Raw genomic sequence first — 23,687 nt, 5'->3', positions numbered from 1 at the left:
TAGCTGTCCGCGGCCGTCCGTGCCTGTAATCATGGACCGTGATTACAGGCACGGACGTGTGCATAAAGCCTTAGTAATCATAGCGCCTATCATGATGAAATTTACCAGATCTACCATTTAAAGGGCCCAGACATATAATAATGTTTTTGATAACATCTACCATGCCCCACTAAGCCCCCAGGCCTGTAAATTGACATAACAGAGATAGTTTGGGGTACGGGTGTGGACTGTTGAAATGCTTCCTTTTATGACATACAGTGAAGGAAATAAGTATTTGATCCCTTGCTGATTTTGTAAGTTTGCCCACTGTCAAAGTCATGAACAGTCTAGAATTTTTAGGCTAGGTTAATTTTACCAGTGAGAGATAGATTATATTAAAAAAAAACAGAAAATCACATAGTCAAAATTATATATATTTATTTGCATTGTGCACAGAGAGATAAGTATTTGATCCCCTACCAACCATTAAGAGTTCAGCCTCCTCCAGACCAGTTACACGCTCCAAATCAACTTGGTGCCTGCATTAAAGACAGCTCTTACATGGTCACCTGTATAAAAGACTCCTGTCCACAGACTCAATGAATCAGTCTGACTCTAACCTCTACAACATGGGCAAGACCAAAGAGCTTTCTAAGGATGTCAGGGACAAGATCATAGACCTGCACAAGGCTGGAATGGGCTACAAAACCATAAGAAAGACGCTGGGTGAGAAGGAGACAACTGTTGGTGCAATAGTAAGAAAATGGAAGACATACAAAATGACTGTCAATCGACATCGATCTGGGGCTCCATGCAAAATCTCACCTCGTGGGGTATCCTTGATCCTGAGGAAGGTAAGAGCTCAGCCGAAAACTACACGGGGGGAACTTGTTAATGATCTCAAGGCAGCTGGGACCACAGTCACCAAGAAAACCATTGGTAACACATTACGCCGTAATGGATTAAAATCCTGCAGTGCCCGCAAGGTCCCCCTGCTCAAGAAGGCACATGTGCAGGCCCGTCTGAAGTTTGCAAATGAACATCTGGATGATTCTGAGAGTGATTGGGAGAAGGTGCTGTGGTCAGATGAGACTAAAATTGAGCTCTTTGGCATTAACTCAACTCGACGTGTTTGGAGGAATAGAAATGCTGCCTATGACCCAAAGAACACCATCCCCACTGTCAAGCATGGAAGTGGAAACATTATGTTTTGGGGGTGTTTCTCTGCTAAGGGCACAGGACTACTTCACCGCATCAATGGGAGAATGGATGGAGCCATGTACCGTCAAATCCTGAGTGACAACCTCCTTCCCTCCACCAGGACATTAAAAATGGCTCGTGGCTGGGTCTTCCAGCACGACAATGACCCGAAACATACAGCCAAACCAACAAAGGAGTGGCTCAAAAAGAAGCACATTAAGGTCATGGAGTGGCCCAGCCAGTCTCCAGACCTTAATCCCATCGAAAACTTATGGAGGGAGCTGAAGATCTGAGTTGCCAAGCGACAGCCTCGAAATCTTAATGATTTACAGATGATCTGCAAAGAGGAGTGGGCCAAAATTTCATCTAACATGTGTGCAAACCTCATCATCAACTACAAAAAACGTCTGACTGCTGTGCTTGCCAACAAGGGTTTTGCCACCAAGTATTAAGTCTTGTTTGCCAAAGGGATCAAATACTTATTTCTCTGTGCACAATGCAAATAAATATATATAATTTTGACAATGTGATTTTCTGTTTTTTTTTTTTATATAATCTATCTCTCACTGGTAAAATTAACCTAGCCTAAAAATTCTAGACTGTTCATGTCTTTGACAGTGGGCAAACTTACAAAATCAGCAAGGGATCAAATACTTATTTCCTTCACTGTATAATAAACCCCACCCCTTCCCCGATTCAGCTTCGTGGACAGTCCTGCAAAAATAGAGACTGTTGACAACTGGTATTTTTAGTTTAGTTTTATGTCTTCCGTTTTATGCCAGCCTGCTGGTGGGCACAGAGATGTGACTTTTTTGAGCTTTTTTAATAAAATCAATTTTCATAAATATGGCTAAAAAGTAACTCCACCTATAACCACACCCACTTGGCTAACATGAATCACAAACTGACCCACATAGTGCAAAAAGTAATTTGTTTGGGTGCAAATACTTAATAAATCAAATACAGTTTACGCCAAAGTTTTCACCGAAAATGTGCCAATAAATGGCGCATGGCGCTTGATACATGAAGGCCATTGTGTGTAAATATTATTGTGGTGCTATCTGTATAAAGATTTGTTTTTTATCTGAAGGGGAGAGGGTCATTTTCTTCTTTGATTGTAATATGGAAGCATTTCTAGGCCGGGGATGCACAGTCAATACTACTGAAATGGCCAAGGGACCCCAATGTTTTTACAGCTGCCTGCAGGGACACAATTCATATTACTATATTGTTGCTTCCACTAGTGGATTAGGTATACACCAGGGTAAGATATGCAGCTATAGTGTGTGCCGAGGATGGTGGTTGTGGGGGCCCCCATCTGCCACATAAATGCCACGTGATAGTTGGGGGACCCTGCTACAGATTTTCATAGGAGCCCCAGGAGCTTAAAGATAAGTCTATGGTTGGAATCCATGAAAATATTCTGCACTGATATATAATGGTGATGAATGCTGGGGTGGTAGTTACATGAACTGCTGCTTACACTCTGCTTTCTCTGTTTTCAGTTGGCATCCAAGTATGACCCTCACTTGGAGGCTGAGTTGAGAGAGTGGATAGAGAGCATAACCGGAAAGAACATTGGAAACAAGTTCATGGAGTCTCTGAAAGATGGAATCATCCTGTGCGAGTGAGTAGAGCATAGATCCAATGAAGCTTATCTATAGGACTGTGAATATCTGTCCTCGTTGTAGGGGTCATATAAAGCTTAATCAGTGAAAAGTTCTGTAACTTTTTTACATACTTTGCTCCTTCTTTCTCCCATAGATTTATTAATAAGCTGCAGCCTGGATCCGTCAAGAAGATCAATGAGTCTACGCAAAATTGGCATCAGGTAACTTACATAGTGATTGCTTTCCTGCACCATACTGGTACTGAGCACCAGAGTTACATAAGTGGTAAGGTTTAATAAAGACACAAGTGTGTGGCCCATTATCTTCCTGTTGTGTTGATCCATAGGAAGCAAAAACGAAAAACCCCAGTGAAGTAGGTGCCAATGTGTCCTCAGAAAAGTGGGGTAATTCCGGAAAACATCAAACACAGCAAAATTAATTCTTTGGTCAGAAGCGCTTTTGGGCCCCAATGATAAAACTGTAACAGGGCCCCCCACCTTCCTTGTATCATTTATAATAATGGTATCTTCTCAAGTGGCCTTTGCAGCATCAGGATAGGTGATAAATGTTTGATCGCAAGTTCCACCACCAATCACTAAAACAGGGGTGCCAAACCCCCGATCCTCCTCGCTGCGATCATGCGTGAATGGAGGGTGCGCTCTATTCAATGTTTATGGGGCTGGTGAAAAACAGCTGAGCACTGTCCTCGGCTGTCTCCACGAGTCCCATTAACCTTAAACGGAGTGGCAGGGCACGTTAGACCACTCACTGCTCCATTCAAAGTTCTCCTGACTGCGGTTGTGCAGTGAGGAGGAAGGGGGGCTTAGGATCGCCGTTCTAGTAATCGATGGGGGTCGCAGTGGTGGGAACCTAGCAAGTAGACCCCTGTGAATAGGTGACTATCAACCGTAGGAATAAAAAACTTCAACTGAAAGGATTTTTTTTCCCCCCCACCCGGGTTGTTTTGCATTCCCGTGGAAAGGTCTGAAAAAAAATGTATTTGATGGACAGGTATTTTTTAAGCCTTAGTTGACCCTCACTTGCTCCATAGCAAACAGACTACAAATTGTCACTTAAAAGTATTTTACGGGACTTAAATATTGACAGCCTTAAATATTTGATCGGTCGGGGTCCAACTTTTTTGACTCCTGCCATTCAGCAGAATGAAGGGACTGGGGCACTCCACCTGTGCCCCCTTCATTGCTTACACAGGCACAGTGCCGTACATATAAGTGTGGCTGCACCTGGTACTACAGCTCAGTCTCATTCACTTTGTTGAACATTTAGTTACACTTTAGACATATCATAGTGACATGTCAGAAGTTTTGATTGGTGGGGGTCGGAGCACTGAGACCCCTCACTGATCAAAACTTCTGATGTTACTATGACATGTCTGAAGTTTACTGAAAGTTTAATTACCCTTTAAGGAATCATTTTTACCCTCATCATTTACAATCTCCTTCATGTCTTTGCAGCTGGAAAATATTGGAAACTTCATTAGGGGCATCACAGCGTACGGCGTCAGACAACATGACATATTTGAGGCAAACGATCTTTTTGAGAACACTAACCTGACCCAAGTCCAGTCCACACTGCTCGCCCTGGCCAGCATGGTAAGTCGCTGTAGTCAACCAGCATCCAATAAGCATCCATGGGTCCTATGTATGAAGACAAGTGGACATGTCCTCCACTTATATGGCCGCTGGTCTTTTGCCATGACATTGTATGTCTACCATTCAGCGCCATTATACAATTTACATATAGTTTTAATCATTGACAGACTGTAATACACTCCAGCGCTGCATTCACTATTCTGCAGGCTTCAGAGCTGAAATCTAAAGAGAATTCCCTGTTTTTCCAGTGTATTCCCAGAGCAACTGCATTAATAAATTTCCCTAACTCTCTTTCTCAAGTGGTCATGTGACTGAGATGACATCACTTCTCTCCAAATATATTTACAGAATATTTTACAGATATTTCCTAACAGCCCCAATGTGCAGGCTCAAGCCTGTGTATATTATTCATCTCTCATTATCTGACATAGCATATTGAAGAGTAGGACATGACATAAGATAGTCATTATTATTTAGGGCAGCTGTATTAGTAATCATTTGTATTTCTCAGACAAGTATCAGCCTTAGGGCCTCTCTACACAGTATACATGAGCAGCCGTTACTCAAGCCCCACCCAGGTATCATTGCATGATGTAATGTACAGCTCTTGCGGAAGTTAAAAACTGCTATATGTGAAGATCACATCATCCAAAAAGATTTTATTCTGCTCTAAAACCTTGAAAAATCACAATAGATTAGAGATTTCTTCTGCCACCTGGTGGTCAATATGGGCAATGCAGCAGGACAGTCAATTACGTTTAAAATGTTGATGTTTGATTTCACATATATACTTTACTATTTGCTGATTTGCTATGTACAAAACAGTCATCAGAGGAAATTAAGAAAAAAAAAGCCGGAAATTTCTGGACCATAGTGCTTTGCAGCATTCAAAGTCCCAACGACAGATTAGCAGTACATTGCCCAAGGATCTGGCGTTTTAAGAGTCCTACATTACTTACTTACTTATCTTATACTGATCTGATCGTGAATTATACACCAGTCACATCCGGAGCTGCATTCTGTTTTTATTAATTGCTGCTGGTTTCGTGTCTTTACAATCATACTTCATTGTGATGCATTATGAGTTTACCTCCGATAATGTATAGTAATCTAAGCTAGAAAAGAACGACATCTCCCACAATGCAATGAACCAGAGTTTAGACATCAGCACAGGGTTCTAATTGCAGCTCTGGTTGCGACTGGAGAAGAGGACGCAGAGTAACTCTGTAGCCCATTTAATTTTAGCCAGGTCTGAGACTATTTTCCCATGAGTGGCTTAGTTTCTCGTAGTTTTATAATTATTCTGTCCTTGCTGAAGTTGAAATCCGCTCTCTCTATGTACTGACTTCCTGCTGAGATTGTGTTTATACACAAAACTTAATCTGAATAAGCAGAGCAGCAGTGTAAAGCATGGGGGCGAAGAGATAGTAACAGACTGAGCCTCAGGTGAGACAGAAAGTGGATTTCAGATGACCTCAGACTCCAATAGGCAATGCAGCTAAGCTGGAGCCACTGATCATATCTGCATTCTAATGCAGAAGAACACGCACTTGAATATTTACCAGTATAGACTGTCTAGGGGCGATGAAATTGTTAAATCTATGATGCATATGTCACTATATATATATATATATATATATATATATATATATATATGTGTGTATATATATAATATATATACATACACACATATATATTTATAATGTGTATATATATGTGTGTGTGTGTATATATATATATGTGTGTGTATATATTTATAATGTGTATATATATGTATATATATATTCTTTATTACTTTCAGGCCAAGTCAAAAGGTGCCAAGGTCAGCATTGGCGTTAAGTATGCCGACCGACAGGAGAGGAAATTCAACCCTGATAAACTCAAGGAAGGAAGAAATATCATTGGACTTCAGGTGAGTGAGTTTTGGGTGTGTGCAATCTCGCATGTCACCAGCAGGGGTAGCTGATATAAGGGCACATTAGAAGGGAAGAAATGCACACATAGTATACAGAAATGTCTCATATACATTCCATATATATCATGAGCACATAGGTCAGACATAAGCCGAACAGTCTGTGTTTGCTGATTGATTTGCAGGGAAAGGGAGTTAAATAATAATAGAGAATTACACATTTTGGGTAGAGCTCCCTTTTAAAATAAGAATTAATTGATATTCTAATGTTCACCACAAGGTGGCAGCACAGTAATAACAGATTAGGAAATGTCGAGGTCTGTCAGTCAAGTTTCAGTGAAGTATATAAAGATACTGCAGATATAACATGTACAAAATGCTTCATACACAAAGGAACATTTTATTAAAACCTTTGGTCTTCTTGCAGATGGGAACCAACAAGTTTGCCAGCCAAAAAGGGATGACATCATATGGCACCCGAAGACATCTGTATGATCCCAAACTGGGCAATGACCAGCCACTGGACCAAGCTACCATCAGCTTACAAATGGGCACCAATAAAGGGGCATCCCAGGTGAGTTTAGCAGAAGCGAGTAGTCATCAAACATTATAATGGGCTGAGTAATACTTCTGTGAGCCTGCCAAATTAGGAGATCTCCCCCGATCCTGTAAAAGACTGCTGACAGACCCCGCAAGGAAGAGTTTGCTGCATATGTATTTATATTGCTCCCATTGAGTTTAAAGGGGTTCTCCTACCATGAAATATATTCATTGTATAGATTATAAAAAATTAACGGTTTGCCATTTACATGCGGTTTAAAAAAAATGTTCCAGTGAAGAGTTACATGCTCAGTCACTCTCCCCACAGCCAGGTTTCTGCATAGTGATCCTCTGTTCACTGCAGGGCAGCCAATAGAAATAGCTTTCTGCCCTGCTTGTCAGGGAAGGAGCAGAGCCTCTGTAGTAGCCAGGCAGTATAACGGAGTAGACTCCTTCTTGTTAGGGAAGAGCAGAACCTCTGCAGTAACATTGCAGTAAAGCTGAGGAGACTCATTGTCAGGGAAGGAGCAGAACCTCTGCAGTAACATGGCAGTATAGCTGAGGAGACTTCTTTTCAGCTTGTCAGGTAAGGAGCAGAACCTCTGCAGTAACATGGCGGTACAGATGAGGAGACTCCTTTTCAGCTTGTCAGGGAAGAGGCAGAGTCTGCAGTAGCCCGGATGTATAGCTGAGGAGACTCCTTGTCAGGGGGGGGGAGCAGATTCTGCAGTAGCCTGGATGTATAGCTGAGGAGACTCCTTGTCAGGGAGGGAGCAGATTCTGCAGTAGCCTGGATGTATAGCTGAGGAGACTCCTTGTCAGGGAAGGAGCAGAGTCTCTGCAGTAGCCTGGCAGTATAGCTGGAGACTCCTTGTCAGGGAAGGAACAGAGTCTCTACAGTAGCCTGGATGTATAGCTGAGGAGACTCCTTGTCAGGGAAGGAACAGAGTCTCTACAGTAGCCTGGATGTATAGCTGAGGAGACTCCTTGTCAGGGAAGGAGCAGAGTCTCTACAGTAGCCTGGATGTATAGATGAGGAGACTCCTTGTCAGGGAAGGAGCAGAGTCTCTACAGTAGCTTGGCAGTACATCTGAGGGGATTCCTTCCAAGTTTGTCAGGACTGCAAAGTTCTGCATCCTAACAGCAGACATGAATCCTGCACATGCCCACTCAGTCTTGTGCGGTTTCTAAGGGCCCATACTGTGGATGTTACAGTATATACCTTCACTACTCTGGATCTCATGTTACCAATTTGCAGGGAAAGTAAGGCCCCATGCACACAAATGTATTTCTGCGGGTAAATTGCGGTCCCATTCATTTCTATGGGCCCATGCACATGACCGTGGTTACCACGGTCCGTGGATTGCCCGGGAGCCTGGACCGCAGAAAGATAGGACAGGTCATATTATGGCAGCATTTTGCGTTCCGGGCTCATTGAAATGAATGTGCACAGCTCGTGATTTCCAGGCGGCCCGCAGATGACACTCCGCGGACGCCCCAGCCAAAAATCACTGGCCGTGCACACCACTACGGTCGTGTGCTTGGGCCCTAAGAAGGGACTATTGTGACTTGTCAGAGCGGAAAGGACACGGATTCTGCTCAGAGCCCCACCCTCAGAAGCACAGATTAGCAGCAGTACAAAGGGGGACACAGGGAGGAAAAAAATAATGGAAAAAGTATTTGTTTTTATTCTATAAACACTGTTTGGTGGGGCAGTCTGCAGTGGGGGCAGTAGGGGTGATCCCCTGTAGCAACCAGATTGTAGATTGTGGTGGAGGCCCAGTGTCAGGCATGAGGTACTTTGCGATTCGCACTTACTGAATTGACCGGTTTAATACTGTTTTACATAATAAAAGGCAACGCAACTAATGCATTATTCTGTTTCCTCAGGCTGGCATGACGGCTCCAGGCACCAAGCGCCAGATCTTCGAGCAGAAGCTTGGCATGGAGCAATGCGACACCCAGACCATACCCCTGCAAATGGGAACAAACAAGGGGGCATCTCAGCAAGGCATGACCGTGTACGGGCTCCCACGTCAGGTCTACGATGCCAAGTACTGCATGGATCCCAACATGGGTCTGATCCCTGATGAGGACGGGCACTACGATAACAGCCATCAGTATTTCAACTCTGAGTAACACCATCCATTCCCAAATTAACCTGTACACCACCCTCTTCTGTACCAGTGTGTGCCTGCTACCGTGGCAGAGAACGGTGTTAATGCTGCCCATTCTATGCCAGTGTGTGCTAGTTGCTCTGGCAAAGGGGGTTAAATGCTACCCACTATACGTGTTTGCTCTTGCAAAGGAAGAAATAGATGATGCCCGCTCTGTGCCAGCCTGCCTTCTGGCAATTACATGCTGCCCGTCTCATACCTGCTGTTCTGGCAGAGAATGATGTTCATCCTACCCACTTTCTGCTCTCCTGGCAGAAAAGGGGTAAAGCTTTCCATTCTGTGCCAGCTTATGCCCGCTGCTTTGGCAGTAAAGAAATAAACCCATTTCCCCTGTGCCTGATACCACCTTACAAGAGACTGACTGACAATAAGCTGTCACATTTCCTTTTTTACGTTTTTTTATTCCACTAAAACGCAACATTCAGGTGGACGTCTGCAGAGCATTGCTCCTCCTGTCTCGGATATTTAGCAGAACATTGCACGCTGTCCGCTTTTTCTTTTTTCACTTTAATTCTATACATTCACAGGCCGGACGATATTATGGTTAACAAGGGGGGCATAAACTATATTATTGTTATTTTAATGGGAGACATGACGGTCTTCGAGGGTGTGGGGATATATAAGCTACACATCACAATCCTTCTCCTGTGCATGGACTGAGCACTGCTACTTCTCGAAAGTTACGACTGGTCTGCAGAGCATCGCGACATAGGCGGACAGGAGCGATATAGGTGGAAGACGTCAGGGCAGCGATGCTCTGCAGATTTCCTAGTCTTACTGGTGATAGAGATATGAGTGGATGGGACACTGCAGGTCTCGGGTGAGAGGGACGAATGTAGAATAATGTTCTGGCAGGGGAGAGGTTAATAGGACTACGACAACCGCTGAGATGGGCGCAATGCTCTGCAGACTAGTGTAATGAATGACTCGCCGGGCTATGTTTTGCGCATGTCCCTCGCTCCCCTCCCCCCTCCACGCTTTCCTCTCATCCCCACAGTAATCCACACTTCACCTCTGCTCAAGAACCGACTGCAAATACATTTCTAGATATATATTTCTAAATGGGCTCCGTGTGGTTTATTTGTGCGCCATGGTGGCAACAAAAATGTGGGTATGTGTGGTGGGCGAGGGCTGATGCCAGGCCATTGTACACACTAGGCCTTGTTTATGAAAACTGGCCCTGTTGCCCATAGCAACCAATTACAGATTTCATTTTACTAGACAAGTTAAGAAATGAAAGCAGAGCTTTGAATGGTTGCTAGGGGCAACAAGGCCAGTTTTCATAAATCTACACTGTGTTTACAAATGAGCTGGAAAGAAGAGGTTAATCCTGGCCCCTCATCATCCTCGTTACCCCCAATGTGTTAATGTGGGCACAGTCAGGTCTTAAGACAAAGATTTCCCATCATGCTTGTCGTCTCCCCATTCATAAGCTGATGGCTGACCACCCCCCTACAGGACCTCAGTGATGGTTGAGCCTAAAATTTTTATAAAGGAGATACTGTATATGGTCATGTCCAGCCTCCATTTTATCACCTGACCCCTTCCCTGGGAGGAGCTTAGTTGTCACATGACTGGGAGCACATTCCAGCTGACGCCATGTTGGAAAAGGGAATTAAAGGGGCGTTCTGGGATTTTTTTTTATCTTCCAACTGGTCATTCCCTAGCTGTAGCAAAACGACAAATTTCAGCATGTTGGGAGTTGTAGTATTGCAACAGCCAGAGAGGCACAGGCTAGAGAACACTGAATAAAAAAATAAAACATTGTAATATACCTGTTGAAATTCTTCTCTGCCGTCAGCGTGATTTAATAAAGCAGCAACGTCATATGACCACGCCATCCAACCGCCACAGTCTATAGTGGTGTAATGTCCGTCACTGCGGCCTACTCATCCCAAGGAGCCAACAGATACAAGTGAAGGCGTCACAACAGTTACATAGTTTGTACGGTTGAAACAAGACATGTCCATCAAGTTCAACCAAGGGACGGGAAAAGGGAAGGAAAAAATGTCTACACATAGGAGCTAATATTTTTTTGTTCTAGGAAATTATCTTTGCCTTTTGTAAAGCCATCTACTGTCCCTGCTGTGACGGCTCCTGCGGTGACCATTCCATAAATTCACAGTTCTCACAGTAAAGAAGGTTTGTCGCCTCTGCAGGTTGAACCTTTTTTTCTCCAGACGGAGGAAGCGCCCCCTTGTTTTTTGAGGGGGTTTTACATGGAACAGGATTTCACCATATTTTTTGTATGGGCCGTTAATATATTTATATAAGTTAATCATGTCTCCCCTTAGTCGTCTTTTCTCAGGGCTAAATAGGTTTAATTCTTTTAATCTTCCATCATAACTTAGATTCTCCATGAACTGCATATTCTAGATGAGGCCTTACTAATGCTTTGTAAAGTGGTAATATTACATCCCTGTCCCGTGAGTCCATGCCTCTTTTAATACACGACAATATCCTGCTGGCCTTTGAAGCAGCTGATTGACACTGCATGCTGTTATTGAGTTTATGATTTACAAGTACACCCAGATCCTTCTCAACAAGTGAATCCGCCAGTGTAGCTCCCCCTAGGACATATGATGCATGCAGGTTGTTGGTACCCAGATGCATAACTTTACATTTATCTACATTAAACTTCATCTGCCAAGTGGACGCCCAAACACTTAGTTTGTTTAAATCTGCCTGCAATTCATGAACATCTTCCATAGTCTGAACTATATTACATAGCTTAGTGTCATCTGCAAAAATAGAAATAGTTCTATTAATCCCATCCTCTATATAATTAATAAATAAGTTGAATAATAGTGGTCCCAGCACTGAACCCTGGGGTACACCACTTATAACCGGGGACCATTCAGAGTAGGAATCATTGACCACAACTCTCTGGATATGGTCCTTGAGCCAATTCTCAATCCAATTACAAACTATATTTTCTAAACCCATAGTCCTTAAATTTACCCATTAGACGTCTATGAGGGACAGTGTCAAATGCCTTTGCAAAGTCCAAAAACACTACATCCACAGCGGCCCCTCTGTCTAGGCTTCTGCTCGCCTCTTCATAAAAACAAATCAGGTTAGTTTGACAACTTCTGTCCTTAGTAAAACCGTGCTGGCTGTCACTTATAATACTATTTTTTGTCACATAATCCTGTATATAGTCCCTCAAACATTTTCCCCACGATGGATGTTAAGCTTACTGGTCTATAATTACCCGGGGAAGACCTAGAACCCTTTTTGAAAATAGGCACCACATTTGCCCTGCGCCAGTCCCTTGGCACTATACCAGTCACAAGAGAATCTCTAAATATTATGAAGAGGGGGACAGAAATAACTGAACTAAGCTCCTTAAGAACTCTAGGGTGTAACCCATCTGGTCCCGGGGCCTTGTGCACATTTATTTTATTAATTTAGCTTGGACCATATCTACATTCAGCCAATTCAGTATATCAACTGATATATTAACAGCACTGGCACCGGATACATCAGCTGCTCTTTCTTCTGTTGTATATACAGAGCTAAAGAACCCATTTAGTAACTGCCTTCTCTTGATCCCCTGTGACCAACTCCCCATTACCATTATCTAGGGGTCCTACATGTTCAGACCTTGGCTTTTTTGCATTTATATACTTGAAGAATTTCTTGGGATTTGTTTTACTATCCTTGGCCACCTGCCTTTCATTTTGTATTTTTGCTGATTTTATTACCTTTTTACAGATTTTATTAAGCTCTTTATATTTTACAAAGTCTACAGATGTACCCTCAGATTTGTATTTTTGAAATGCCCTTTTTTTTGTCACGTATTGCCCTTTTTACAGAAGGTGTAAGCCATGTGTGGTTTAATTTTAGTCGTTTATACTTGTTACCTATAGGAATAAACTTTGCACTATAATTATACATAGTGGATTTTAAAATCTCCCATTTATCATTTGTCCCATTATTTGACATTAGTTCTTCCCAGTCCATATCCTGAATTGCCGCCCTCATCCTGGGGAAATTGGCCTTCTTAAAATTAAGTGTTTTTGCCCCCCCAGCCTGTGTTTGTTTTTTACAGTATAAGTAAAATATAACTATATTGTGATCACTGTTACCGAGGTTTTTCCACAAACATTGACATTCCCAACAAGCTTTGCATTATTAGAAATGACCAGATCCAACAGAGCGTCACCTCTAGTCGGGTCTTCCACAAACTGGCCCATAAAATTTTCCTGCAACAGGTTGAGGAAACTTCTCCCCTTTGAAGTTGAAGCCGAACCATGACCCCAATTAATATCCCGGTAATTAAAATCTCCCATTATCACCACAGCACCCGCCTGTGCAGCCCGCTCCATCTGTTTATATAACTGACCTTCCATCTACTTAATTATATTGGGGGGGGGGGGTCCTTAGATTACACCAAAAGTAATTGTTTCAGTGTTTACCTTTTTTTGTAATTCCACCCACAATGTTTTAACCTCCTCAAAATCTTCTCCCACTATTGTCTCTTTCACACACACCTTCATATCACTTCTCACATACAGACATACACCACCGCCTTCATATCACTTCTCACATACAGACATGCACCACCGCCTTCATATCACTTCTCACATACAGACATGCACCACCTCCTTTCCTATTTGTCCTGTCTTTCCGAAACAGTATAAAACCCTGTAGATTTATGGCCCAGTCGTGTGAAGAGTCTGGCCCTGTTTCAGCAACACCAACTATATGAATATGTTCCTCCAGTACCAAGGCCTCCAGCTGCCCCATTTTGCTTGCTAGATTTCAGGCATTTGTGGACATACACTTTAACTTGCATTTCAAATTGCCATGTTTGGTATCAGAAATATAATTATTTGACATTATTTGGGCGTTTTTATTTTCATTTCTGTTTTGTAACCAAAAGGATCTCCCTATCCTGTTGTCTTGTACTCTCCCCACCGTCTATTTCTCCCCCCACCAATATAATCTATAATCTGACCCCTCTCTAACCTGACTACCCCTTTATCTTCTACATTGACCTCCCTCCTCAGCCCTGGTTTAAATACTCCGCCACCCCGGCTAGAATTCTCTCCCCCAGCACAGCGGACCCCCTTCCATTTAGGTGCAAATCTGCAGAATACAGTTTGTACCCCAATGAAAAAAAAGTCAGCCCAGTGCTCTAGGAACCCAAAACCTTCTCCTCTACACCAAGACTTAAAGAGGCTCTGTCACCAGATTTTGCAACCCCCATCTCCGATTGCAGCAGATCGGCGCTGCAATGGAGATAAGAGTAACGTTTGTTTTTTTTAAAACGAGCATTTTTGGCCAAGTTATGACCATTTTTATATTTATGCAAATGAGGCTTTCTAAAGTACAACTGGGCGTGTTTACAGTAAAAGTACAACTGGGCGTGTATTGTGTTCGTTACATCAGGGCGTTTTTACTTCTTTTACTAGCTGGGCGTTGTGTATAGAAGTATCATCCACTTCTCTTCAGAACGCTCAGCTTCTGGCAGTGCAGACACAGCCGTGTTCTCGAGAGATCACGCTGTGACGTCACTCACTTCCTGCCCCAGGTCCTGCATCGTGTCGGACGAGCGAGGACACAACGGCACCAGAGGCTACAGTTGATTCTGCAGCAGCATCAGCGTTTGCAGGTAAGTAGCTACATCGACTTACCTGCAAACGCTGATGCTGCTGCAGAATCAACTGTAGCCTCTGGTGCCGATGTGTCCTCGCTCGTCCGACACGATGCAGGACCTGGGGCAGGAAGTGAGTGACGTCACAGCGTGATCTCTCGAGAACACGCTGTGTCTGCACTGCCAGAAGCTGGGCGTTGTGAAGAGAAGTGGATGATACTTCTATACACAACGCCCAGCTAGTAAAAGAAGTAAAAACGCCCTGATGTAACGAACACAATACACGCCCAGTTGGACTTTTACTGTAAACACGCCCAGTTGTACTTTAGAAAGCCTCATTTACATAAATACAAAAATGGTCATAACTTGGCCAAAAATGCTCGTTTTTAAAAGAAAAAACCGTTACTCTTATCTCCATTGCAGCGTCGATCTGCTGCAATAGGAGATAGGGGTTGCAAAATCTGGTGAGAGCGCCTCTTTAAGCCATGCATTTAACTCCCTGAGCTCCCGCTGTCTTTCCTGTGATGCGCATGGCACAGGCAGTATTCCTGAGAATACAACCTTGGAGGTCCTTCCCTTCAGCTTGTAGCCTAGTTCTTTACAATTATTCTTAAGGCTCCTCCACCTACCATGTATTCTGTCATTGGTTCCCACATGGACCACGACAGCTGGATCATCACCAGCCACTCCCAATAATTTGTCCACCCGTTCCACCACATGACGAACCCTGGCACAGGGAGACAGCAAACCATTCAGTTGAGGCGGTCTTGGCGACAAATTATTCTATCCGTCTTCCTGATTATAGAATCCCCTACAACTACCAATTGTCTTGCCTTACCTGCATTACCACCCGCCGACTACTAGCTGGGCTGTTCTCCCGGCTGTTAGGGAGATCAGTATCCACTAGGGCTGCCATTTCTGAGATCGACACCCTCGCATCATCACCCAACTTAGCAATTTTGCTTGGAATATCAGAAACAGGATTGGCCTTCCTTTTCTTGGACCCCTTTCAAATGCCCCCAACTACATTAACCCAGCTAAGAGAAAAAAAGAGAGGAAACCTCCAGCTCACCCGATACGTAGTTTTGTATCGTTGACCGCGCACGGATCCTCGTGTCGGCACACGACGGGTAGACAGCAGTGAAGAAAAAATTGAGTCCAGCGCTGGTATGGATAAAATAGAAACTATTTCCAAGTTTTAATAGATCATGGTTAAAAAGGATCAATAGACTAATATCCTAGCGTGCAAGGAGGGGTATCAACCCGATGGGGAGCCTACGCGTTTCAGACGCCTCCTGCGTCCTTAGTCATGGCTTATGCCATTTTTTTCTTCACTGCCGATTAACCCAGCTACTTGCCTGGTCCTACTGACCCATGTCTTCATCCTCCAGGTCTACCCCACTAACTGCTTGTTCCATCAGCAGCATGCTCCGCTCAAGATTGTCTATCGCCCTCTGTGTTGCATTTTGCTCCTCCAGATCTCTAATGCTAGCTTCCAGAAGAAAACAACATGCTCACACCTGCCACAGAGGTAGTCACCCTGGAACTCCGGCTCCAGTCCTGCATACATATGGCGAACTGTGCACTGAAGAAAACCTCCAATCTTGCCGTCCATTATCCCAGTAATAAAAAAAACTGAACAATTCAAAAAGTAAAAGAAAAGAAGAAGAGGAGTACTTACAAGGACTTGAACGCCACTTTTTAGCTCCAGTTTAATAACTCCACTTATATCACAAGCCACTTAATCCAGCTAGCCCAAAAGAGAGAAAAATCAGTCTTGGAAAGCCCCTCGATGGGGTTTGAGTTCAGACATTGTTTCTATAGTTTTGCAGCCCTTTTCTTTCCCACAAATTTGCTGCGGTTGCAACAAAGACTGACAGCAGTGAGAACATAGCGTTATACAGTAGATACCATACTGTAACCACAAATATGCAGCTGCAGGCTTTTATATGTTGTAGTCAGGCAGCATTTCCCTAGCAACCAGTCTGTCTCAGATTACCCAGATCTTCGCTGCCCTCTTTCCTTGTCTATTGATGTTTAAAGGGTAACTAAACTTTCAACAAACTTCTGACATGTCCGAGCACTGTGACCCCCACCAATCGCTAGAACGAAGTGGCAGGAGCACTCGTGTGAGCGCTGAGCCGCTTGGTTCCTGATCGGCTTTTCTCAGAAAGCTGATGTAGCGGTGCACGGACTCAATACAAAGTCTATGAGCCCGTACACCAACTGCTCGGCTTCCTGAAAAAAGCAGATCAGAAACTAAGCGGCTCACACGAGCACTTCTGCCGCTTCATTTTAGCGATCGGTGCGGGTCTCAGTGCTCGGACCCACACCCTTCTAACACTTTGAAATGTCAGAAGTTTGTTGAAGGTTTAGTAACACTTTAAGGCTATATGAACACATTGCGTATTTTGCTGCAGGAAATACGCACCATTACCGCAGCAATACGCAGGAAATTCACAGGTAAAAACCGCACCTAAGGCCGGATTCACATGAGCGTGTTCAGTCCGTGAAATACGGTCCGCATGTCGGCAGTATTTCCCTGACTGAACACACTGCAGGGAACCGGGATCTCATCATCATAGTTATCTATGACGCTAGGAGTCCATGCCTCGCTGCGGGAAAACTGTCCCGTACCGTTATGTTTTCAGTACGGGACGGTTTTCCGCAGCGAGGCAGGGACTCCTAGAGTCAAAGTTAACTATGACGCTAGGAGCCCGGGGCTCCCTGCACTGTGTTCGGTCCGGGAAATACTGTCGGCATATGGTCCGAATATCATGGACCGAACACGCTCGTGTGAATCCAGCTTAATCATGCGGTTTTTATGTTTTGATGCGTTTTCTTTCGGCGCATTTCCATGCTGTGGGTTTTGGTGCGATTTCCACAGCATTAGGCCTCAAGCACACGGCCGTGCCCGTAATCACCCACGGGCTGCATTTTCACGCCGTGCTCCTATACAAAAGTATGGGAGCACGGCCCGCAAAACCTGAAAAGTAGGACATGCTCCATATTTCCCGGCACAGTTCTATGGCACGGACACCTTGCCGTAACGCTATGGAAAGGTGTCCGCGGGCAACAGAACCGGGCGGGTCTGTAATTACGGAGTATTTTTACAGTCGCGTGCACGGGGCCTTAGGCAGATAAAGTTCGCAAGCAGTAATGCAAGATAAATTGACATGCTGCGGATCTTAAATTACGCACCGCAGGTCAATTTCCGTCCCGAAAATTACCGCAGAGTGTACATGAGATTTCCTGGAATATCATGGACAATGCTGGTACTGTATTACACTGCGGATTTGCCGCACACACATACGCACCGTGTGCATTGAGTCTAAGGTTCTGACTTCACTATTGACAACAACCACAAAAAGTGTGCTGCAGAACTGCAGAGTTTCTTCACTCGGATAGACAAATTTATTGTCTGGTATCCAAGGGAGACGTCCATACTTGTTCATGGACAGAGGGGGCAGGTTTCTTCCTGATGGTATATATGGGCTCTGGGAACAATCATCTAATGATCTCCTCTCTGATGGTGGTGTCTGCAGAGACTAAATATTCACCCATCAGACCTGGATACGAGTAGTTTTCTGCCAGCCCCATCGTCCCAAATAAAAGACCAAATACGACCGAATGTTTTACCAAATTATTGTTTTTACTCTATTGGTCACGTGCTCAACCGCCATGGTTAGGAGAGAGAAAGTGGGGTCAGAAAAGGGGAAAAGCTACACAACCACTGGATGTGAGGAGTATAAAATGCTTTCCAATATACATTGGGGCTCATTTACTAAGACTGACATTTTATACACCAGTCTCAGCATAGAGCACGCCCTCCCTTAATCGGACATAAAGAATAAAAAAATTAAATAATGATCTAACCTCATCGCTTCTCTCCGGTTCCTCTCGAGCTCCCACATCAGATCACAATGAAGCACACAAGGACCTTGAATACAATGGGGCCTTATGTGGGTGCCTGAGGGGATCCAGTGAGAAGAAGCAGTGAGTTATGTGTGTATGTATATATATATATATACATACACACACACACACACACACACACACACATCCCATTATTGTGACCACTAATATCCAGAGTAACCGCCGTATGCAGCACAGACAGCAGCTAGACGGGCGGGCAGTGACTCAATAAGGTGCTGGTCTCCGGTGCCATGCTGATGGCAGTGTATCCCAGATTTGCTGGAGGGTGCGTGGGGAAGGATCCAGAGAGCGAACAAGACCATCGAGATCCCACAGATGCTCAGTTGGGTTCAAGTCTGGCGAATTAGGGGCCAGGGAAGTGCTTGGAAGTCTTGGTCGTGCTCCGCCAACCACTGTCGGACATTTCTAGCCGTGTGACGTCGCATTGTCTTGCTGGAAGATTCCATCTGCCCCAGGGAAGACAAACAGCATGTATGGGGGGACGTGATCTGCAATGATGGATTCACACCCAAATCGGTTCAGAGCCTTCCACATGGATGAGTGGCCCAGAGAATGCCATGAAAATATTCCCCAGACCATAACTCTGCCGCCACCAGCCTGTGTTCTTCCAGCAATGGTTGCAGGGTGTTTGTTCTCTGAAGTTTCTCGCCCGACACACCAAAGTCCATCCGTTCCATGAAGCAGAAAACGGGAATAATCGGAGAAGGCCAATAACTGTGGCCCAATTCCAATACTGCCGTACAAATTGAAGCTTTTTATTCCGATGCGCCTTGGTTAGCACAAGAGCAGTGACCATCCGTCTGCTTCGGAGCCCCATACGCCTTAGGGTTCGCTGAACGGTTGTTTTATACACATTTGGTGGTCCCCTGGTAGATTTTCACAGTGAGCTGCTCCACCGTAGCGTGTCGTTCGGCCCTCGCACTCCTTCATAGCCGATATTCACCTCACATCAATGGCACGTGCATCAATGGTGCTCCAGTTTCCACGTCGGTTATTCCCAATGGTGCCATTTGCCCACTCACAATACACTTTCACCACAGCAGCACGCAAACATTTCACAACCGGCACTGTGTGAGAAATACTGCCACCCTTGGCCCGAAAACCAATAGTCATCCCTTTATGCAACTCTTTACCCATGGCACTAATGAGTGATATGTGTTCAGACAGCCCATCGCACACCTTATATACACACCACGGGGGTGGTGTGTGCGTGTGCGTGCGTGCGCGCGCGCGTGCGTGCGTCAACCTTGGGCTGCCCTGCCTTACACGAGAAAACCCACAAGGTTGGCAGTTTTTAAACCAGGGGCCCCGGCTAGTCTAGCACTGATGCACAGGTCTCTTCCTAAGTTGCTTGATTTTCCTATTCTGATGTGGAATCTCACGAAAACGGATTCACGGAAAACGTGCTCGCTTGATTTTATGCTGCACTTCGGAGTCGTGACTCATTTCCATGCAGGGAAGCTGCGTTTGTGAAAGGGCAGGCGTCTAATACGAGTGGTCATTCAGCACATCAAGCAAATTTGGCTCCGTAATATAAAATTTGTCTTTTGGTAAATAAAAATAAACATGCTGATCTCTTATCATAAGGCCAGTTTCACACGAGCGCAATATGGCCGCAGATCCCAGCCTGACCGTGGCTCTTATTACCCAAACTAACATCAGTATCAGGATCGATGATGCCGCGTGTTCAGAGCATCAGACCCCCAGAAATGCACGGGTATTACGCTGACTTTTAAGGGTAGGAACACACTGGGAGTCGACACTGCAGATTTCATTGCGGAAAACCGGCGGCGTATTATAATAGCAGCAGTGTGGGCGAGATCTGAACGAATCTCATCCACACAGAGGACAAAACCCACCGAGAAACCGAACATAAATTGACATGCGGTGCTTTTTTTTTTTTTTTTTTTTCCTAGTCCGTAGTATGTCAATATATGCTGTGAAATCGCTGCTGTTCTGTCGCCGGTTTTCTCGAATCAATTCAATGGGGAGACAAAACCCACAACAAAGTGTTTTCTTTTGTGGCAAAAGAGAAAAAAAAAACCGACAATTTTTATTTCTATATTTCAAATTAATACTTGCAATGACAACAGCAGGGGGAGCCGCAGTCCTCTGTTCTGAGCGCGGCCGCCTGGAATATTTCATCCCATGTGACTGCAGCAGCCAAACAATGGAGGCAGCGGTGACGAGGACTACAGCGTCATCCCAGGAGGCCGGGCTGCGCTCAGAGCAGAGAGGCGCGTCGCCATGACTTTTTCTTCCTCCCTGCAGTATTTCCACAGCGGACATGGCGCCCAAAAAAAAAAAACGACACAATTTGATGCAGTTTTCAGGCGGAATTTCCTGCGGGTTCCAGGACGCGGTGTACTTTTACGCAGCGTATCCATTGCGTGGGTTCATGCTGCCAAGGTGTTTCGTTAACAGAGAATTGGCTAGATTGGATATAAGGCCACGTTTACACGGCTTACTTTCAGGCATATTTCGGGGCGTAAAAATACGCGTCGCAAAAAAGCACTTCTTGAAGCGTTTTACAAGCGGATTTTTCCAATTGACGTTTCAAAAAAACGCTCTAAAAAAATCAAAATTGCTTTGAAAATCAGCTCCAAAAATGCCTGGATTTAGAGAGTGTTTTCGTATCGGCCTCGTATTTTTCAGCCTGTACATATGGCCTTATTGTAAAAAAAAACCCTGTGAGAAGTGTTAGAATGCTTCCGTTTACTGACAGCAAGCAGCTCTTGAGAACATTGAAACACAAAGTATATATGAGAAATGTCCAGAACTTTACACTATATATTAAATCGCTTTAAAGACTGTACAGAATTCGAAAAACATGGCTGCTCTCCTAAAACAGCGCCACACCTGTCCACAGGTTGTGTGTGGTATTGCAGCTCAGCTTCAATTGAGCTCTGCTGCAATACCACAACACAACCTGTGGACAGGTGTGGCGCTGTTTTTAAAGACAGTCGCCATTTCCTAATCACAACCCCTTTAAAGCTTATTTACAATCAAGGTTAATAAAAGCGGCAATGTAAATGAAGGACATTGCAAATAAACTTCCATGTAGGCCCGTTTCCAACCAGTATCCAGTCAGATCTGGCTCGACAAGACGCCGGCAGTCATTTTGTCATCTGAATCTCATTACAACACGGCCAATGCTTGGGTGATAGCGTGCGGTGAGAAGTCCATGTATATAATACAGCGTCACATCCCGGTCAGAACCTCGCGCTTCTCTACAAAACGTCACAACGCACTTTTTACCTCACAGTCTGTTTTATTAAAAAAAAAAAAGAAAAAATACTCACTTCTACATTAAAGTGGGAACAGATTGCGGCGCTGTGGGGTCAAGACATGTCAGACATGACGTTTGCATTAATTATCTACAAAATAAAATAAAAATCATGATTTCTAACCCGGTAACATCGAACACTTCAGTTCAGGATGAATATGGTAAATACAATTAAAAAAATAAAATAAAAAAAAAAAGGTATACACCGTATGGCGGGTCTCGTCTTATGCTGATCCTGTGTTGGCTTTTTAAAAAGAGGGAGGGGCACGACACAAGTTGCTAATTTACCGTTATCATGCATATGTATATATAGTGACTCGCGTTAAATGACAGCACCCTCTTGTGGTAGAACCATGCTACAACACATCACAATACACCCCGTGATATACAAGAGCCTCTGAAAATCTCATTCTTTGTAAAGGAGGAGGGGCATTGACAACATCTGCCGCACCGGTGAGAGGATCCTGGCCACAGTTAACCCTACCAAGACCGTGCTCTATCCAACCTGGGAGGAGTTATCCTGTAACAAAACAAGAACTTTATATTCTTATAGACAATGTCAATTATTTCAGGATTTAGGACGCCCCTCGATGATCAAGGATAACAGCGCTAAACCCCTCCATATAGGCTCCTCCTCCTTAGCTAAAATCACTAGGACACTTTAGTACATAGGACATTTAGGGAGAATTCACACGCTGCAGATTTTCGGTGCGGATTGTACCTTGAAAATTCATGCCAACTTACAGTACAATGCATGTGCACTTATACAGGGTTAGTGATCTCACAGATCCGTTGAGCAGTCGAGGCGCATGTCTTAACATCAAGTATGGGGGAGGGGGGGGGTTCAGATTACCAGCTGATGCGCCTCTTTGCAAGTTTTCCTAAAAGCAAATACTTCACTTTTCTTACGCAATGACATATGCTTCAGTCACACCCAAAGCTGCAGTCAGGATTCGTCTGCCTTATGCTTTGCACTGAGGAAGGCGTGCGTGGTGTAAACACTACATCTCCTACAATGCACCACAGCACAGAGTATGATGTGTAAAGCAGTGAAATGTGATGTCAGAGCCAACAACCGGGATTTTTTTGCTGCAGCTATGGTTGGGACTAGAGTACAAGACATGATGCAATACTATATATACTTTAGGTCTTCATGCAACTTGGCAAAGACTTTACTGTACTCACCTAAAGTGATGAAAAGCAGAGATAAGTGTCTGATAGCCGGGTCCTCCAACTGATCACTAGACCGGGGGAAGCGAGCCCCCCCAGTCCTCCTCACCGCTATCCCCCCAGTGAGGAGATTGAATGAAGCGCTGTACTCTGGTCTCAGTCAGTCCCACAGATTTTTAATGGGGTAGCACCGCGCATGCTTGTCCTCCGCACTGCAGTCTTGCAGTGAGAAGGAGCGGGAGGCTTGGGGTCCCCTTTTCTAGTGATCAGTGGGGTCCCGGCGATCAGAAACGTATCACCTATCCTGTAGATAGGTGGTAAATGTCTATTCTGGGAATACCCCTTTAAGAGGGACATACCTATGCCTTCCCTGACAGCCGTCTACACGCACAGTCTTGCACCTATGACAGCAGGAGAACGGAGTCACCAACATATTTTTCGTTCGGACCCCAAAAAGCCAACAGCTGCAGCATCTAGACCCTCGTGCATACATGTTCTGGGTGTCAGGAGGGAAGCGACTCCTTGAATACAGTATATAAATAACTCACGCAGGATAATAAATCACTAGAGGGGGGGGGGGGGGAAATAATAAGAAGTTAAACCTAAAGCACCCTTTAAATTCGCTGGTCTAATACGCCCTGTTAGAATCAGCCACTAGCAGC

General features: G+C 44.5%; 1 protein-coding gene across 1 annotated transcript in view; it reads left to right on the top strand.

Annotated features, from left to right (window-relative positions):
• The window catches only part of CNN1 (calponin 1), a 63,824-nt gene extending 53,053 nt beyond the window's left edge, over positions 1–10,771 (top strand). Inside the window, exons 2-7 of the mRNA XM_075855463.1 lie at positions 2,685–2,806; positions 2,944–3,010; positions 4,265–4,402; positions 6,204–6,314; positions 6,742–6,888; positions 8,745–10,771. Of these exons, the coding sequence (XP_075711578.1) occupies positions 2,685–2,806; positions 2,944–3,010; positions 4,265–4,402; positions 6,204–6,314; positions 6,742–6,888; positions 8,745–8,993 (834 nt within the window). The 3' untranslated portion in view covers positions 8,994–10,771. The remainder of the gene's footprint in view (positions 1–2,684; positions 2,807–2,943; positions 3,011–4,264; positions 4,403–6,203; positions 6,315–6,741; positions 6,889–8,744) is intronic.
• Positions 10,772–23,687: the final 12,916 nt, after the last annotated feature.

Source organism: Rhinoderma darwinii, chromosome 3 (assembly GCF_050947455.1).
Source record: "Rhinoderma darwinii isolate aRhiDar2 chromosome 3, aRhiDar2.hap1, whole genome shotgun sequence".
Classification (NCBI taxonomy): domain Eukaryota; kingdom Metazoa; phylum Chordata; class Amphibia; order Anura; family Rhinodermatidae; genus Rhinoderma; species Rhinoderma darwinii.
This window is presented reverse-complemented; position numbering and strand designations above follow the sequence as displayed.